The sequence below is a fragment of the Salvelinus namaycush genome, chromosome 15 (assembly GCF_016432855.1).
Source record: "Salvelinus namaycush isolate Seneca chromosome 15, SaNama_1.0, whole genome shotgun sequence".
NCBI classification, from domain to species: Eukaryota; Metazoa; Chordata; class Actinopteri; order Salmoniformes; family Salmonidae; genus Salvelinus; species Salvelinus namaycush.
The window spans coordinates 10,096,874-10,117,446 of record NC_052321.1 but is presented as its reverse complement, the minus strand read 5'-3'; the positions used below and the strand labels follow the sequence as shown (position 1 = coordinate 10,117,446).

Genomic DNA, 20,573 nt, shown 5'->3' with positions numbered 1-20,573 from the left:
CCATGATTGGGAGACCCATAGGGCAGCGCACAATTGGCCGAGCGTCATCCGGGTTCGGGTTTGGCCGTCATTGTAAATACGAATTTGTTCTTAACTGACCTGCCTAGTTAAATAAAATAAGAGGTATGCCTATAGAGTAACATGGTACATATTTTATAAACATTAGAGGAAAAGGTCATTATAAGGACTGGATTTTTTAAATTAAATTGTAGATGATCTGCAAGCATCATAAACCTGTTAGTCTATATAAGTTAATAGGTTCACATGCAAGGTATGCCGGTTGAAATTGAATGTGGTGTCAGTATATTTTGGTTTGCTAGAAATAGCCACATCTGGTTTGTGTCTTTCTTATCTTTCCATTTTAATTTGCAAACATTCCCGTTAGCTCTATGTGAGGAGATCAACCGTGAACAGTGGTAGGAGTGTTTCACTATTAGCCACTAGGTGGCAGTAGCCTACAAAATAAACCAGTAGGACAGTTACATAGCGTTTACCAACTTGTAAAAATTCATGACCTACTATTAGTATCAGTGTTTATGTTGTACATTACAGGCAAATGATCAATACCAAACCACATATTTCACCATCTGCATCCCTGAGGACACTGTTCTGTTAAAAGGACATACATTTCCATATTTTAGAATAGATACTGCATTCAGTCGTTGAAAGCCTATTGGTAAAACAGACATTATGATATGTCACAAAATCTTATTTCTTTCTCTTTTTGCTGATGAATATCCTATAACACACCAGAAACCATGAACTATCTGGATAATTTCAGCTACATGAACTCTGCACCATCATTGAAGTCAAGGCACACGGCAGAAGTCAAGACATCTGACAGACCTCAAACACTTTCAAGCCCATCCCCAACTACTCTATGCCAACCTACATAGCTAGCTTGTCTATAGTTCCTGTAAGTGCACTTTCCAAGAAATGACTTTCATAAAAAGATAATGGACCAACAATATGAACATACTGCAAGACATGTTTGTGTATTTTCCAACATGTATTAGGTAATAGAAAATACATTTTGCATCTACAGTTACTCACTACTTTGTTGAGTTTCCATGGTCCATATTAAAGCAATATAGTATTTTTCACGTTCAATATTCAGTACTGCAGAACAAACTATGGTGAATATTTGTTTTTAAAAAGAATGACTAATAATGACAAGAAACAGACCCCAAAAAACAATGTGTTATATCTTACTTTTTTTTTTTTTAAACAATCAGATCAAAAGATTAAAGGGAACATTGCTGTAGCCATTCAATGCAAAGGTTTATAAAAACAGCATCCATTCAAGTCAAAAAAGCAGAATTCTGGAAAAACTGAGAAGTGTATACACAGTATTCTATATACAATATTCTAAACTGTACAATGATATTTAGAACTGGTGGGTGATTAAACAAATGCAGCTGTGTCAAAATAATGTTACATACTGAACATCATCTGTGTAACTATAAAGGCTTCTCTATAATTATAGCCTCTCTCTGTCATGCAGCTCCAATGAGGCCTTTGCCCTTCCAACTCACTACCACTCTCAAAATGCCCCTCAGACACTGTCCTTGTCAAACTCACACACAAAGTACATGGTGGGATGGCAGGCCACATCTGTCCAGTCCCCCGCCGCCATCATCTCAGCACAGTCCTCGTCCCTGTAGGCATTGTTGGGTTCTCCTTCCCTCCACTTGCTGAAGGTGCTCATGGGGGAGCGATCCACGTAGGTGAAATGGCCCTCACGGTCTATGTCGTTGATGCCAATGTACACCCGGCTCAGGCCCGCCTCAGTGATGTACCCAGCGATGGCTGCGTTGGCCCCCTCGTCCTTGGGCATGGCCAGGTGTCCACCTCTTCCCTGACAATAGACCTCTGCATCTGTGTAGCGTTTCTCCTCCTTGACCAGTAGATAGACCTTACTGTCGGTCTCTTTGATGCCAGCGACAGCTGCAGGGGAGGGCAGTGCTGAAAAATGAGCACTTGTATTTCTATAATCACACTGACATATATACCCAGCATTCACATTGTGGAATGGAAGCAAACAAAGCCAAATGGTCATAGATGAGAGTGATACTGAAAGGAAACTGATGTCTTTACCTTTGCGTTACTCTTTGGAAATTCCTAATTCAACATTCATATTTTACTATAAACCAGACATCCTAAAAGCGTACCAGTTTTGATGAACTTCATCTCATTGGATAACTGGGCCACTAGGATGTCCATCTCACCAATCATCTTCCTCAGGGGTGTGCATTCACATGGAACACCTGATGAGACAAAAGGAATGCATATTTTCCATACTCTTTGTGGACTCATTGTTAACTAGACCTGTAATGTTTCCCCAAACAAATACATGTTGTACCTGGATCACCATTCAGGCCCATTGGCCCAGGATCCCCCATATCTCCTTTTAAACCTGAGTGTGGAAACATTGTCAAAGTACATGGGAAATATGGTAATGCATCCCAAAACACTGTTGTAAATGCATGTTCTTCTGTTTTTTATTCCTACCTTTGATTCCACAGGGGCCCATTTTCCCATAACGTCCCATAATACCCTTATGTCCTTTAACTCCAGTATGTCCTGCAGGGAAACATGTGTTACTGTAACTAGGTTTTTTGTGACTGATTTCAGAATCAAATGAATAATTGGGTTAAATAACAAAGTCTCCATGTGAGAATTTAATCTGTCTTCGATGTCAGCCGCATCATTCATCAACAACAGCTGCAGTCAGCACCTGTCAGTGATTCAGGGGATTCTGGGTAGCGTTTCTCACACAACCTCTGACCTAAAGTAAACATTTTGTTGCTCTGGACTGCCTAGCAGCGATGTAACCAGATCACAACATCCTGTAGGATAAATTCTTGTCAGTGCATACTGTGATCTTTACCCTAGTTTATAGACAATAACTGTCCAATTAAATAAACTCTAGAATCATGTTCTGAAGGGAAATAGGATTATTTTAAACCATTCTGAACAAAATCTGTATGGTTTCATCTCTTGTAAAATACATTTTTCCACAAATGTAATGAGACACCATAATGAGAGGCCAAAGGGTTATCCAAATACCTTTTCCAAAGGTCAATCAGAAGGGCTGTTTAAACAGATTTTCATGACAACCAAATTCTCAAACTGCCCTCAGCATTCTCTGAAACTGAAAAAATGACCACTCATACATTTAAAATCAATATATTTCTCAAGTTTCACAAGCCTCCATAGATGAGTCATCAGCATTTTGTGATATTGTGAGGGGTGAAGCATAGCACCTGTACAGAGAGAATACTGCACATTGTACTTGTTTCTGTTTTCAAAGATGGATGCTTACCTATCTCCCCTAGTGGACCCACTCTTCCTGGTCTCCCAGGTGCCCCTTTCTCTCCCCTTTCTCCTGGCTCTCCTGTCAAATGGAGAGAAAGCTTCACGGATCAAAAAAAGCTTCATGAATCAACAACCTCACACCTCTGGAATGAGTGTATAGAGTACCACAGTCTGAGTCCTAATACCCATATAACCAAGCAGTCAAACAGGGAAATGGTTCCAATCGTTTTTCCACCATTCATTTTTCCCACAGGGGATTTTAGAAACATTTAAATTAGGGCTGTGTTTCGTGCATGCTTACCCTGGTGTGATGTTTTGATAACCGTGTAAATCTCTCTAGGAGAAGGTGACTTTTCAATATATTGTCCTTTATTTACACCCCAAAAATGAAATGCTAATTAGCTGCTAATGTGGCGATCATAAAGAACTACAAATGCCATGATGATCTGGACGAGACTGCCGAATCGAGGCAAAGGTAAGAATCTCTGGATTAACTATCTAATGTTAGCTAAATATAATTAATAAATTGGCTAAATTTCTATAAATGGACAATTCTGTGAACTGTCTGTCTTGTGCAAGTTTGAAATTGACACAATACCTGTTAGCAAAGGTGTCAGCTAGAGAGGATGTGCAGGGATTTGTAGTTTTCCATGATGTATACTTTGATGCTAAATAGCATTTTCGAAACAATGTAAATAGAGCCGAATATATTGATAAAAGTCACCTTGTTCGAGAGAGATTTACACGGTTATCAAAACATCACACCAGGGTAAGCCTACACAAAACACAGAACTTATTTTAAGCTTTTCTAAAATCCCCTACACTGTATGGGAAAATGTAATGTTGGAAAAACAATTGGAACCATTTCCCTATTCGACCGCTAGTTTTTATGGGTATTATGACACCTCTACTGTGGAGCTCTACTGTGTCTACAAGACATTAGGAACTGGATCCCTTATTGATGTCACCTGTTAAATCCACTCCCATCAGTGTAGATGAAGGGGATGAGACAGGTTATTAAAGAAGGATTTTTAAGCCTTGAGACAATCAAGACATGGATTGTTTATGTGTGCCATTCAGAGGGTGAATGGGCATGACCACATTTTTTATTAAGTGCCTTTGAATGGGGTATGGTAGTAGGTGACAGGGGCACTGGTTTGAGTGTGTCAAGAACTGCAATGCTGCTGGGTTTTTCACGCCTAACAGTTTCCTGTGTGTATCAAGAATGGTCCACCAACCAAAGACATCCAGCCAAGTTGAAACAACTGTGGAAAGCATTGAAGTCAACATGGGCCAGCATCCCTGTGAAACGCTTTCGACGCCTTGTAGAGTCCATGCCCAACGAATTGAGGCTGTTCTGATGGCAAAAAGGGGGGTGCAACTCAATATAAGGAAGGTGTTCTTAATGTTTTGTACACTCAGTGTATATGCCTTTGAGTCCTGGGACGAGGATCTGGACGGAGCAGGGTTCGTCTGACATGTGCTGTCCATGAGCTGACTCCATCAGGGTCAGCCCCAGCAGAGTGATAAGAACACAAGGCATCAGCTCCTCTGCTCTCATCCTGCAACATGGACAGGTTGATGGACTGAAAGACATTTAATTAGATATTCACTGACTGGCAAACACACAAACAAAGAGACACCAGGAGAGCCGAGGTAAGACTGATTGGCAGACAATTGAGAAAATACAATGTCATGGTTGGCACCGTGGTACAATTATTGCAGATATGAGCAAGGATTCTTCAGGCCTATTTGATAGTTTGCTTTCATACAGTACATCACAACAACTGATTTTAGACCTCAAATCAACTATCACATCACTCAGTACAAAACAATGTGATTGACAAAAACTTTTCCTGAACTAAGACCAAATGTTCTTCCCTGGCTTAAATTCCCTTAAAGTGCCTTGGGACATTCCAGATGAAACAAGACAAAGTGTTGTGACAGATCGCATGCCGACAAACAACACACCCCCCCCAACCACAATTTTTTTTTACAAAGCTTGCTTTATCATGGCATACACAGCAAATCATGTGGGTCTGGAGTCACATCAATAGTTCTACATTTAACCTACCTTTTGTGTTGTTTTCCAGATCCCAAAGCAGCAAGTAGCTTCAGTTTGACGATTTTCCCAAATTGTCCTTGTGAGTTAACAGGGGCTTGCACACTGGTGGTCTTTTCAAAGGATTTCATTTTTCCTCCTCAGGACCCTAGAATGTGTGTGAAAGGCCTTCCATAAACAGTTTCACAGATAAAGCCAGGGGCAGCTGGGGTCTCAGAGATAATTGGATGGGAAAGTGTGGGGGTCACTGACATCATCCACATCTGGGGTGCATTCATTAGTCCGATTCCGTTGCAAAATGTTTGGTCTGTAGCAAAACGTTTTGCAACGGAAATTGTTTACCGTTTACTCTTGGAACCAAACGGAAGCAAGCAGAGCAAACGGAACGAAACGGGGAGCAACCAACCTGAATATGTCCAATAGAAAATCTCGTCTTCATTTCAAAACACGGCATCTGAGGAGCTGATTGGCCCAGCATAGAATCAACATTGAACGTTATTATATTTGAGTTCATTTTACATGGCCCGGTGCTCCTGATGAGCGGAGTTGGTAGTTTTCGACCATGTTATTGGTTCTAAAATGGACTCTACCCACGGACAGGTGGTCACAGGTGTTTGTGCGAATCATATCGGTCATATTCAGCATTGCAGATATGTTCTGGGATGAAACAAGGCTAGTATTTTCTAGATGAATGAATGAACAGTCAAAGTTACGTCATCCAGCAATAATATCTGTGTATGTAACGCAACCCAAGTCAAGTTAGCGAGCGAACTGGCTAGCCACGTTTGTCTTAGTCTTAACTAAACGTTAGCATGGTTTGTTAATCCAATAAAAAAAATGTATTGGTTATTGTTTGTGTGTGAAAATACGTAGTGTGGTGGCTGTAATGGATTTGGATTTCCTCAATTGAAGATATGTTTTAATTTCCAACAGTTTCTGCCTGTAGTGCTGACTGACAGGACTTTGTGCAAATAGACCTTTGACAAAAGGAAATGTCATCAGACTCAATATGCAGGGAATTGGCAAGATGCCATGGTATGTGTTTCTGGCTTTCTCGCTTACAAACTCATGTCAATATGTTTATTTTGGGGGGGGGGGGCGTTTGTCATCGACAGTGGCGTTATCGACAGTGGTGAGTACTTCTTGGTGAGCCAGGTACTCTCTCCAGGAGTGGTTGTCCAAAGCAGAATCTTCCAACATGGATTTGCCTCTGCTGTAGTTTCTCAGAAAAATGCTCAATGGTAAAATATTCCTTTATTTAAAACATAATTAAGGGTTTCAAACACTTGTCAATCTCAAATATGTAATGTATTATAGGAATGACTGTGTGCTACATCTACAAATGGAGGAATAGCCCAAGGGGAAAAAAGGATCTAGAAAATGCAGGTTAATTGCTACTTAACTGCCATTTCAGAAAAAGCCTACTGTAGAGTAAATCCTATCCATGACATAATGTTTATTGTTTTGACGTAGGTGTGCCTATGCCTTCCCAGGTCCACCAATGGCTGTGCCCCTGCCCAGTCATTTGAAATCCATAGATTAGGGCCTAATACATGTATTTCAATTGACTGATTTCCTTGTATGAACTGTAACTCAGTAAAATCATGTCAAAACACCCTCTTTACCCCAGGGCACACTGGTTCCTGGCGGTCATCTGCTTTCCTGGCCTAGATGACCCCCAACATGAGCCCGTGTCTCCAACTTGGCTGGAGGAGGCAGAGAGCGACCTGGACAAGGGGTTCCTGATGGACTACACCTCCCCCAACCCCATGTCACTGTTCTTCAGCCCCGCGGGCAGCAGCACCAAGGGTTTGGCCAGGCCCAGCGGCTCCAGACTGCGACTTCAACAAAGAGGGGAGGCTGAGCGTGTGCTCAGACGGAAGGGGAGGAGAGAAGCTGTGGTCGGCCATGAAGGAGCTCAGTGTGTGCCCCACCCCCACGGGTCCATGGTCTGGGTCGGATAGAGAAGCAGCAGCAGCATCTCTCAGGTGAGTGAGGAGGAGAATACAGTCTAGTTGATTGTTAACTCGGCATTGTAAATATAGTTTGGATTTAGCCACATCAGTTTCTGGTGAAGTTGGGAAGAATGGTAAGCATTTTGTCCTACATTTGATTTATGTTTTAGATGATTGCAATGAATCTGAAAGGGAAAATTATATATTTTCCTTTTCTCCTGACCAGGATTCAAATGAGTTCCATTTCCAGCATAATTATATATATATTTTTTGCAATTTTGTTTAATATCTAAATAAATCAAGTAGTTCACTTGGCCTTTACTAGTCCTGTATAAACTGACCAATATAGCCTTCTGTAGCGCATCCCCCAAAAAACTATAGCGCCGCAATACATCTGTTTATTGCAGAAATTGTGCATAGTATACGTTGTATTGTAATGCTGGTGTGGTAAAATAATCCAGTCAAGTTTAATGAATTACAGTGTAGGCTAATCCAAGTGTGGGCTATGAAACAATGTAAATAGAGAAGACTAAAATGTGGTCAGCGGCAGATCAAAATAGCAGCACAAAGTCTCTGGGTGTAAAGAGGAGTTGTCCATGGTGTTGTCATTCAAGGTCCTTCATTTACCCTTTTCATAATGAGCACAGGAAGGTTGCATTTTGTCTTCTGCTCAGATGGATGAAACCAGGGGGGAACACATGCAGCACACAGACTCCACGGCTACAGACCTACCACAGATCTGACTTGCAGTGGTGTAGTGCTATTTTTATTTATTTTTTAGATTGGGGGGGGGGCGCAAACAATATGTAAATGATGTCATTTTTTTTGCCGACAGATGTAGCCTATCATTACAGGGCTCTCCAACCCTGTTCCTGTAGGGTTTCACTCCAACCCCAGTTGTAACTAACCCCATTTATCTTACCAACCGGCTAATTATTAGAATCATGTGTGCTAGATTAGGGTTGGAATGATGGTAGCAGGATTGTAGCTCTCCTGGAGCAGGTTTCCAGATCCCTGTTATATAATATGCATAAAATGCATCTTCCAATTGCAACGTCTGCCTATGCCCATACATATTTTTTTTAATTTACTCAAACACCAAGTTAGGCATACCTACAGGCCATCATCACTGTCAATCATGAAGTATAATTATTAATGTTTTACCTGTGAAACTGCATCAATCATTTGATTGGGAATAGCCTATGCATTTCGATCATCTTGAATTACTGTTTCGTGAGCGAAGTAGAGCAGATGGTGTTAACAAACTATTAGCCTTTTTTCTATTTTGTTTAAATCAAAGCATATATCCTGCCTAGTTGTGTGTGGTCTGATCTGTTTCACCTGTGTGCTTGTCTCCCATCTCCCCTCATTTATCCCCTGTGTATTTATACCTTTGTTCTGTCTGTCAGTTCGTTTTGATCGTCAAGCATACCAACGGTTTTCCCTTTGCTCTTGTCTGTTTCTAGTTCCTGTTTTCCAGGTTTTGACCCCTGCCTGCCCTCAGACTGCCTGCCGTTCTGTACCTTTTAGACTCTAATCTGGATTACTGACCTCTGCCTGCCCTTGACCTGTTGTTTTGCCTGCCCCTGTTCTAGTTATACACTTTTGTTACTTTGACACCGTCTGCATCTGGGTCTTACAACAGGCCTAGATGCCCTCAGTCTAGCCTCTCTAAAATCCCTGAGTGGTTGCCTTCCTCTCCGTCAACTGAGTTAGGAAGGACAATTGTATCTTTGTAGTGACTGGGTGTATTGATACACCATGCTCAAAGGGATATTCAATATCTGCTTATTTTTTATTTTTTTTAACCCATCTACCAATATGTGCCCTTCTTTGCAAGGCATTGGAAAACCTCCCTGGTCTTCGTTGTTGAATCTGTGCTTGAAATTCACTGCTTGACTGAGGGACCTTACAGATAATTTTATATGTGGGGTACAGAGATGAGGTAGTCGTTTAAAAAATCATGTTAAACACTATTATTGCACACAGTGAGTCCATGCAACTTATGTGACTTGTTAAGCACATTTTTACTCCTGAACCGTTTTAGGCTTGACATAACAAAGGAGTTTAATACTTACTGACTCAAGACATTTCAGCTTTTAATTTTTTTATTAATTTGTGAACATTCCACTTTGACATTATGGGGTATTGAGTGTAAAACAGTGATACAAAATCAACATGTTATCAATTTTAAATTCTGGCTGTAACACAACAAAATGTGGAAAATGTCAAGGGGTGTGATACTTTCTGAAGGCACTGTAGCACCTTTAGTTTCTGTGTCTCACTGGATTTCAGTTATTTTTATATTTTTATTTAACCAGGTAGCCCAGTTGAGAACAAGTTCTCATTTACAACTGCGACATGGCCAAGATAAAGCAAAGCAGTGCGACAAAAATAACAACACAGAGTTACACATAAACAAATGTACAGTCAATAACATAAAATAAAAATTTAAAACTCTATGTACAATGTGTGCAAATGTAGGGAGGTAGGCAATAAATAGGCCATAGAGGCTAAAATAATTATTACAATTTAGCATTAATACTGGAGTGATAGATGTGCAGATGATGAATGTGCAAGTAGAGATACTGGGGTGCAAGAGGGTAAGTAATAATATGGGGATGAGGTAGTCGGGTGTATTTACAGATTGGCTGTGTACAGGTACAGCCAATCTGTTGTATATATGCCAACTTTTTTTATTTATTTTTAAGGCATTTTTAATATATTTTTTTGGGCTGCACTTGTGACTGTTTATTGGTTGATAGGATGGTGACATGATTCTTCCCTTATTGTCACATCGCAGTAAAATCACTTAAAGGAGAATTTCAGTGCAGATGGAGCTTTGTTCTAGAAATGGCTCCGGTTTATTCTTACTGTCCTGTTCAAAAATATGTCAGACATATGAGTGAATTATAACATGTTTTGTACCTTTTCGAATGTCTCTTCAGAGGAAACCTTTTTAGCTTGAATTCTTCTAGCACTTGAATTATTTGTGAGGGACACTTTGTTGGATTGCCAATCTGTTGAGCAAGAAGCCTAGCATCTGGAGTGAATTAATAATGAATGTTAACTTTAGATGAAATGTCCTAGAAACACTTAAAGATGATCAGTGAGCATTATTAAAGTGAAAAATAAAGTGAATGTTTAAGGACCAAGTTTTGTTTAGTGGTCCTTTTATGAAGCAGATGGGCAACAACCCGTTTCCTATGCAAAAACAAGACTTTTGGTACAGTGAGTTCAAACCACTTTAGGAGGGATATTGATTTAACTGCAGTTTCATCATGTGCTCTGTCTAGTCCCTTGGTCACGCCCATTTCTGGCTGGGGGATTCCCCAGTCTAGCATGGCTTGCATGACAGTCTGTGGGCTCAACCGAGCCAATGGGAGCTCAGCCTCAGATGTACTGCTCTATTAATCTGATTAAATTGTTCCTCTGGCACAGCCTTCATGTAACAGCTCAGCTCTCCAGTTATGTCACAGTCCCTCCCTGAAAGACGATGCTTCCCTTTCCTTCTATCCTCAGCCTCATTTTGACCTTTTATTTCACCTTTATTTAACCAGGTAGGCCAGTTGAGAACAAGTTCTCATTTACAACTGCGACCTGGCCAAGATAAAGCAAAGCAGTGCAACAACAGCACAGTTACACATGGGATAAACAAACTTATAGTCAATAACACAATAGAAGATCTGTATACACTGTGTGCAAAGGAGGTAAGGCCACTCTTCCTCAGGTTGTTGTCAATAAGATGTTCTCACTGACCTCAATCAATTGGTTCATTCCTCCAATGGTTTACCCTTGTGGTCAGTTAACCAGAAAATGTGACTTGCAGAAAATATAGGCCTAAACAACTGTTTGGCCAGCATTGTGCTGTATTAGGTGTGCAGTTGTCTTTTATGTGTGAACTGGACACTGCTCATGCTATAGTCCTGTCCTCAAAGAAAGTAAACATGTAAATGTTGCATGTCATGTTTACACGCGTTCTACCTATGGGAAATGTGATACAATGGGTATCAGATGTCCAAATTAGATTTATAAACCCAGTGTTGACTTTCAATGGGGGATAGGATGTCTTCATGTGATGTCTTCATAAAGGTTTAAATGACTAGCCTCAAATATTTATGGGTCTGAAGTTCACATGTTTCAATAAAGTTGTGTAACTATTGTGATGTTGTATGCCAATTTGCTGCAGTCTCACCTGCCCTCAGTGCTTTAGTTCCATCATCATCTGGTGAAAAGGGGAAGCATAAAATAATTTAAAAGCAATCCTACATAAACATTAAACAATGACATGCTTTACTTTTATTGTTATCAAGTGTAAATAAATATCCTTCAACATAGATAATCATCAATCTGCATTCGTATTCAAATACTATCAAGTCATGTTACAACTAATAGAACTTATACCTTTTTATGCTACAGGTATGATGAGCAGAATGACGATGGTTGTTACTGTACATGGCTGCACCTGCTCTTGGAAAGTTCATTCCCAGTGACGTCATCTCTGCCTCCCAGCTGGCCTGGACTGAAGTCTGCGCCGCTCTGGGGATGCTGCTGTGCTTAAGTGCTGGACAGAGTACCAAGAGAAAAAGCTCGGATATTGTCTCAAGGATATTCTGTAGGCGGGAAATTGAACCCGTTTTCGTTGAGCCACTTCAAGAACACAGACGTAACATTTGAGGGATACATTGTTGTAAGTCCCTCACTTTTTAGATATCTTGCAAACCATTTAGCTAACTAACGTTAGTAGGCTGCACTTGTTAGCTCGTGGCTAGCTGGTAGGGGGGCTAGCTATATGTTATGATGGAGCGAACACAGTTTTCTAACAGTGAGAGATCGCTAGCTACAGCAACTATTAGTCGAAATAGTGATACAATATACATTCATTTGTATTTCGCTTTGCATAGGCTAAAACAATTTTTTTGAGTGAAAAGGCTAGTTTACAGTTGGTCTAATGACATGTCGGTAACGTTTGTTCATGATGTCACCGCGACAACTTTCATTCTATTTTCTGCCGATATCACACTTTGTCGGTGCTCCAAATAGCATAGAGTAGGATAGCTTGGGGGAAATGTATTTCAGTGCTTTCCAATCCTGTTCCTGGAGACGAACGTCCTGTAGGTTTTCGCTCCAACCCTAATCTAGCGCACCCGATTCTAATAATTAGCTGGATGATAAATTGAAACAGGTTAGTTACAACTGGGGTTGGAGCGAAAACATCCAGGAGGGTAGCTCTCCAACTTTCTAAGCAATCTTTTGGGTCGATGCCAGCTAACAGGTTAGCCAGTTCAAATAATGACGAGTATAGCTGACAATGTCATAACTTTAGATACTTTTTATTCATTATTACATGAAAATAAACCTACAACAAATCACATTTTATTGGTCACATACACATTTAGCAGATGTTATTGTGGGTGTAGCAAAATGGTTATGTTCCTAGCTCCAACAGTGCAGTAGTATCTAACAATTCACAACAATACACACATCTAAAAGTAAAGGAATGTAATTAAGAAATAAATATTAAGACGAGCAATGTACAATATAATAGAGTTTATACATATGAGATGAGTAAAGCAGTATGTAAACATTATTAAAGTGACTAGTGTTCCATTTATTAAAGTGGCCAGTGATTCCATGTCTATGTACAGTGCCTTCAGACCCCTTGACTTTTTCCACATTTTGTTAAAAATAAAGAACATAACTTATTTGCATAAGTATTCAGACCCTTTGCTATGAGACTCGAAATTGAGCTCAGGTGCATCCTGTTTCCATTGATCATGCTTTAGATGTTTCTACAACTTGATTGGAGTCCACCTGTGGTAAATTCAATTGATTGGACATGATTTGGAAAGGCACACATCCATCTATATAAGGTCCCACAGTTGACGGAGCATGTCAGAACATAAACATTCCAAAAAGACAACCATCTGCAGCACTCCACCAATCAGGCATTTATGATAGTGGCTAGACAGAAGCCTCTCCTCACTGAAAGGCAAAGGACAGCCTGCTTGGAGTTTGCCAAAAGGCACCTAAAGACTCTCAGACCATGAGAAACAAGATTCTCTGTTCTGATGAAACCAAGATTGAATTCTTTGGCCTGAATGCCAAGCGTCACATCTGGAGGAAACCTGGCACCATCCCTATGTTGAAGCGAGTCTCAATGTCCTTGAGTGGCCTGGACTTGAACCCGATCGAACATCTCTGAATATGTCTGTGCAGCAACTCTTCCCATCCAACCTGACAGAGCTTGAGAGGATCCGCAGAGAAGAATGGGAGAAACTCTCCAAATACAGGTGTGCAAAGCTTGTAATGTCATACCCAAGAAGACTCTGGGCTGTAATCGCTGCCAAAGGTGTTTCAACAAAGCACTGAATTAAAGGGTCTGAATACTTATTTAAATGTGATTTTTCAGTTGTATTTTTTTATAGATAAGGGAAGAAAACGATGTAATCAATTTTATATTAAGGCTGTAACAAAATGTGGAAAAAGTCAAGGGGTCAGAATACTTTCCGAAGGCACTGTATATAGGGCCGCAGCCTCTAAGGTGCAGGGATGAGTAACCGGGTGGTAGCCTGCTAGTGATGGCTATATAACAGTCTGATGGCCTTGCGATAGAAGCTGATTTTCAGTCTCTGTCCCAGCTTTGATGCACCTGTACTGACCTCGCCATCTGGATGATAGTGGGGTGGTTGATGTTCTTGATCTTTTTTGCCTTCCTGTGACATTGGGTGCTGTAGGTGTCCTGTAGGGCAGGCAGTGTGCCCCTGGTGATGCTTTGGGCAGACCGCACCACCCTCTGGAGAGCCCTGCGGTTGCGAGCGGTGCAGTTGTCGTACCAGGCGATGATACTTCCCAACAGGATGCTCTCAATTATGCATCTGTAAAAGTTTGAGGGTCTTTAGGGCCCAAGCCAAATTTCTTCAGCCTCCTGAGGTTGAAGAGGCGCTGTTGTGCCGCCTTCACCACACTGTCTATGTGGGTGGACCATTTCATATTGTCAGTGATGTGTACGCCAAGGAAGTTGAAGGTTTCCACTAGAGGTCGACCGATTATGATTTTTCAACGCCGATACCGATTATTGGAGGACCAAAAAAAGCAGATACCGATTAATCGGCCGATTTAAAAAATATATATATACACTGCTCAAAAAAATAAAGGGAACACTTAAACAACACAATGTAACTCCAAGTCAATCACACTTCTGTGAAATCAAACTGTCCACTTAGGAAGCAACACTGATTGACAATAAATTTCACATGCTGTTGTGCAAATGGAATAGACAAAAGGTGGAAATTATAGGCAATTAGCAAGACACCCCCAAAAAAGGAGTGATTCTGCAGGTGGTGATCACAGACCACTTCTCAGTTCCTATGCTTCCTGGCTGATGTTTTGGTCACTTTTGAATGCTGGTGGTGCTCTCACTCTAGTGGTAGCATGAGACGGAGTCTACAACCCACACAAGTGGCTCAGGTAGTGCAGTTCATCCAGGATGGCACATCAATGCGAGCTGTGGCAAAAAGGTTTGCTGTGTCTGTCAGCGTAGTGTCCAGAGCATGGAGGCGCTACCAGGGGACAGGCCAGTACATCAGGAGACGTGGAGGAGGCCGTAGGAGGGCAACAACCCAGCAGCAGGACCGCTACCTCCGCCTTTGTGCAAGGAGGTGCACTGCCAGCGCCCTGCAAAATGACCTCCAGCAGGCCACAAATGTGCATGTGTCTGCTCAAACGGTCAGAAACAGACTCCATGAGGGTGGTATGAGGGCCCGACGTCCACAGGTGGGGGTTGTGCTTACAGCACTTCGAGATATTAGCTGATGTACGAAGGGCTATATAAAATAAACTTGATTGATTGACTATTTCTCTCTATACCATTTGTATTCCATATACCTTTGACTATTGGATGTTCTTATAGGCACTTTAGTATTGCCAGTGTAACAGTATAGCTTCCGTCCCTCTCCTCGCTGCTACCTGGGCTCGAACGAGGAACACATCGACAACAGCCACCCTCGAAGCAGCGTTACCCATGCAGAGCAAGGGGAACAACTAATCCAAGTCTCAGCGCGAGTGACGGTTGAAACGCTATTAGTGCGCACCCCGCTAACTAGCTAGCCATTTCACATCGGTTACACCAGCCTAATCTCGGGAGCTGATATGCTTGAAGTCATAAACAGCGTAATGCTTGAAGCACAGTGAAGAGCTGCTGGCAAAACGCACGAAAGTGCTGTTTGAATGAATGCTTACGAGCCTGCTGCTGCCTACCATCGCTCAGTCAGACTGCTCTATCAAATAATAGACTTAATTATGACATAATAACACACAGAAATACGAGCCTTTGGTCATTAATATGGTCGAATCCGGAAACTATCATTTCGAAAAACAAAATGTTTATTATTATCGCATATACCCTGACTCTGCGTGCAATGAACGCAAGAGAAGTGATACAATTTCACCTGGTTAATATTGCCTGCTAACCCTTTTCTTTCTTTTAGCTAAATATGCAGGTTTAAAAATATATACTTCTGTGTATTGATTTTAAGAAAGGCATTGATGTTTATGGTTAGGTACACGTTGGAGCAACGACAGTCCTTTTTCCGCGAATGCGCACCGCATCGATTATATGCAACGCAGGACACGCTAGATAAACTACTAATATCATCAACCATGTGTAGTTAACTAGTGATTATGATTGGTTGATTTTTTTATAAGATAAGTTTAATGCTAGCTAGCAACTTACCTTGGCTTCTTACTGCATTCGTGTAACAGGCAGGCTCCTCGTGGAGTGCAATGAGGCAGGTGGTTAGAGCGTTGGACTAGTTAACTGTAAGGTTGCAAGATTGAATCCCCGAGCTGACAAGGTAACAGTCTGTCATTCTGCCCCTGAACAAGGCAGTTAACCCACCGTTATTGTTATGATTGTTATGAAAACTTGAAATCGGCCCTAATTAATCGGCCATTCTGATTAATCGGTCGACCTCTAGTTTCCACCTTCTCCAGTGCGGTCCTGTCGATGTGGACAGGGGTGGGCTCCCTCTGCTGTTTCCTGAAGTTCACGATCAGATCATTCGTTTTGTTGATGTTAAGGGAGACGTTATTTTCCTGGCACCATTCCGCCAGGGACCTCACCACCTTCCTGTAGGCTGCCTCGTCATTGTTGTTAATCAGGCCTACTACTGTTGTGTCGTCTGCAAACTTGATGATTGAGTTGGAGGCGTGCGTGGCCACACAATCATGGGTGAAAAGGGAGTACATGAGGGTTCTGAGGATCAACGAAGAGGTGATGTTTCCTACCTTCACCACCTGGGGGTGGCCCGTCAGGAAGTCCAAGACCCAGTTGCACAGGGCAGGGTTCAGACCCACGGTCCCGTGCTTAACCTCTCTGGGGTAGGTGGGACGCAATCGTCCCACCTGGCCAATAGCCAGGGAAAATACAGAGCGCCATATTCAAATAAAATGATATAAAAATCAAACTTTCATTAAATCACACATGTAAGATACCAAATTAAAGCTACACTCGTTGTGAATCCAGCCAATATGTCAGATTTCAAAAAGGCTTTTCGGCGAAAGCATAAGATGCTATTATCTGATGATAGCACAACAGTAAACAAAGAGAGTAGCATATTTCAACACTGCAGGCGCGACACAAAACGCAGAAATAAAAATATAATTCATGCCTTACCTTTGACAAACTTCTTTTGTTGGCACTCCAATATGTCCCATAAACATCACAAATGGTCCTTTTGTTCGATTAATTCCGTCGATATATATCCAAAATGTCAATTTATTTGGCGCGTTTCATCCAGAAAAACACAGCTTCCAACTTGCGCAACGTCACTACAAAATATCTCAAAAGTTACATGTAAACTTTACCAAACTATTTCAAACTACTTTTGTAATACAACGTTAGGTATTTTTAAACGTTAATAATCTATCAAATTGAAGACGGGATGATCTGTGTTCAATACAAACTGACGCAACTTTTCTGGTAATGTGCCTCAAACAATTTACTTCAAGTGACTCTCATTTAAGATGGCCGTACTTCTTCATTACACAAAGGAAAAACCTCAACCAATTTCCAAAGACTGGTGACATCCAGTGGAAGCGGTAGGAACTGCAAACAAGTCCCTTAGAAATCTGGTGTCCCAATGAAAATTCATTGAAAAGACAGTGACCTCAAAAAAAAAAAAATCTGAATGGTTTGTCCTCGGGGTTTTGCCTGCTACATAAGTTCTGTTATACTCACAGACATGATTCAAACAGTTTTAGAAACTTCAGAGTGTTTTCTATCCAAATCTACTAATAATATGCATATCCTATATTCTGGGGATGAGTAGCAGGCAGTTGAATTTGGGCATGCTATTTATCCAAAAGTGAAAATGCTGCCACCTACCCCGAAGAAGTTAATGTTGAGCTTGGAGGGTACTATGGTGTTGAAGGTTGAGCTGTAGTCAATTAAGTTTTTTTTTTACATGGGTATTCGTCTTGACCTGATGGGATAGGGCAGGATGCAGTGTGCTGGCATCATCTGTGGATCTATTGGGGCGGTGAGCAAATGAGTGTGTCTAGGGTGTCCGGTAAGGTACAGGTAATTTGATCCTTATCTAGCCTCTAAAGGCACTTCATGATCCCATAAGTGAGTGCTACGGGGCGATAGTTATTTAGTTCCGTTACCTTTGCTTTCTTGGGTACAGGAACAATGGTGGACATCTTGAAGCATGTGGGGACCGCAGACTGGGATAGGGAGAGATTGAATATGTCCGTAAACACTCCAGCCAGCTGGTCTGCACATGCTCTGAGGATGCGGCTAGGGATGCCGTCTGGGCCGGCAGCCTTGGAGGGTTAACACGGTGAAATTTCTTACGTTGGCCACGGAGAACAAGAGCCCACAGTCCTTGGGATTGGGCTGCGTCGGGGGCACTGTTTTTCTCAAAGTGGGCGAAGAAGGTGTTTAGCTTGTCTGGGAGCAAGAAGTCGTTGTTCGCGACATGTCTGGTTTTTCCTTTGTAGTCCGTGATTGCCTGTAGACCCTGCCACATATGTCTTGTCTGAGCCGATGAATTGCGACTCCACTTTGTCTCTGTACAGACGTTCTTGCCATTTTTGATTGCCTTACGGAGGGAATAACTACACTGTTTGTATTCAAACATATTCCCAGTCACTTTGCCATGGTTAAATGTCGTGTGCACCACAGTTTTCCGCGAATGCTGCAATCTATCCATGGTTTCTGGTTTGGGTAGGTTTTAATAGTCACAGAACCTCATCCCCTATACACTTCCTGATGAACTCAGTCACCGTATCCGTGTATACGTCAATGTTATTCTCAGAGGCTACCCGGAACATAACCCAGGCCGCGTGATCAAAACAATCTTGAAGCATGGATTCCAATTGGTCAGACCAGCGTTGAATAGACTTTAGCACGGGTACTTGCTCTTTGAGTTTCTGCCTATAGGAAGGGAGGAGCAAAATGGGGTTGTGGTCTGATTTGCCGAAGGCAGGGCGTGGGAGGGCTTTGTTGGCGTCTCAAAAGGGGAAGTAGCAGTGATCCAGTGTTTTTCCAGAGCGATTACTACAGTCAATATGTTGATAGAACTTCAAAAGCGTTTTCCTCAAATTTGCTTTGTTAAAATCCTCAGCTGCAATAAATGTGGCCTCATGATATGTGGTTTCCAGTTTGCATCATTATTTACGAGGTAATGATGGTGAGCTTACAGAAAATAACTAATGTTATGAGTGTGTCAGAATGACCTACTTTTATTCCATCTGAACATTTTAGAACTCCTGCACCGTCTCATCACAGATGGATTTGGTCTTGTTGCTGTAGCAGCCCAGTAACCACGGCAGATATGGATTTTTTGGGGGGGGGTCAAGGAGGCCGATGGACGATATTCAGTATCATTGAATTAGAACATTTTGACATTTCCCCAGAAACCCATGAATGCATTAATGCACACATTTTAAAATCAAACAATACATTTTGGTAAAAACTAAGTAATCTAACTACATAACAACATAATGGTAGTCATTTTATTTGAGTGGTAAATCTCTTGAGAAACTGGGTACATTTTAAGATAGCATAGGCCTACTCACAATACAGTAGGAGTGTGTGCATGCTTATGGCATTGAGCTTGTTTTGGCTCATCAGTCGTCTGTGGTGCTACAGATTTGAGACTTAGTTTAAAAATCAAATACAATTGTATTGGTCACATACACATGGTTAGCAGATGTTATTGGTCACATACACATGGTTAGCAGATGTTATTGCGAGTGTAGCGCAATGCTTGTGCTTCTAGTTCCGAAAGTGCAGCAATATCTAACATGTAATCTAACAATTCCACAAGAACTACCTAATACACACATCTAAGTAAAGTAATGGAATAAGAATATATACATATGAATATACTATGTAAAATGTTTTTATCAACATTTGCATAGAAGCATCACTCCCAGCATGTCACGACTGTGTGGAAGGACATCATATAGGCACTGCTGTTAGTTTGAGAATATAAAATGTATCATCGTCATGATTTCTGATCACGGATGCTTCTGAAAGTAGTATTTTTTTGTCATTTTCCGTGATCGAGTGTATATATACTAGACAAAAATATAAAAGCAAAATGCAATAGTTTGTTAGATTTTACTGTTAGAGTTCATATAAGGAAATCAGTTAACTGAAATGCATTAAGCCCTAATCTGGGCAGGGGTGCAGCCACTGGGGAGCCAGGCCCAGTCAATCAGAAATATTTTTTTCCCACAAAAGGGTTATATTACAGACATAAATACTCCTCAGCACCACCAACCTCAGACGATCCTGCAGGTGAAGAAGCCGGATGTGGAGGTCCTGGGCTGGCGTGGTTACACGTGGTCTGCGGTTGTGAGGCCGGTTGGACGTACTGACAAATTCTCTAAAATGACATTTGAGGCAGCTTATGGTAGAGAAATAAACGTTACATTCTCTGGCAACAGCCCTGTAGTCAGTATGCCATTTGCATGCTCCCTCAAACTGAGACATCTGTGGCATTGTGTAGAGTGACAAAGCTGCACATTTTAAAGTGCCCTTTTATTGTCCCCAGCATAAGGTGCACCTTTGTAATGTTTTTTATCAGCTTCTTGATATGCCACACCTGCGGTAGATGGATTATCTTGTCAAAGGAGAAATGCTTACTAATAGAGATGTAAACAAATTTGTGCACAAACTTTGAGAAAAATCTGCTTTTTGTGCGTATAGAACATTTGTATTAATT

At 41.4% G+C, this 20,573-nt stretch overlaps 2 protein-coding genes across 4 annotated transcripts in view; one reads left to right on the top strand and one right to left on the bottom strand.

The window, feature by feature from the left end:
- Nucleotides 1–1,194: 1,194 nt before the first annotated feature.
- On the bottom strand, nucleotides 1,195–5,547 carry LOC120060181 (collectin-11-like). 3 transcript variants are annotated; one of them, XM_039009312.1, is made up of 7 exons: nucleotides 5,393–5,547; nucleotides 4,750–4,904; nucleotides 3,326–3,397; nucleotides 2,512–2,583; nucleotides 2,363–2,416; nucleotides 2,172–2,267; nucleotides 1,195–1,965 (listed from the first exon to the last, which is right to left on the bottom strand). In XM_039009312.1, the coding sequence occupies exons 1-7, from the start codon at nucleotides 5,509–5,511 to the stop codon at nucleotides 1,556–1,558; spliced, it is 978 nt and encodes a 325-aa protein (XP_038865240.1). In that variant the 5' UTR covers nucleotides 5,512–5,547; the 3' UTR covers nucleotides 1,195–1,555. The 3 variants fall into 3 exon arrangements, with proteins under 3 accessions (XP_038865240.1, XP_038865241.1, XP_038865242.1); XM_039009313.1 differs by having other exon boundaries at nucleotides 1,195–1,947; XM_039009314.1 differs by having other exon boundaries at nucleotides 4,750–4,880.
- Nucleotides 5,548–6,420: 873 nt separating this feature from the next.
- LOC120060180 (unconventional myosin-VI-like) overlaps nucleotides 6,421–20,573 on the top strand; it is a 123,923-nt gene continuing 109,770 nt past the window's right edge. Inside the window, exons 1-3 of the mRNA XM_039009311.1 lie at nucleotides 6,421–6,621; nucleotides 7,011–7,368; nucleotides 11,755–12,025. The gene's annotated coding sequence lies outside the window, so the exon portion shown is untranslated. The remainder of the gene's footprint in view (nucleotides 6,622–7,010; nucleotides 7,369–11,754; nucleotides 12,026–20,573) is intronic.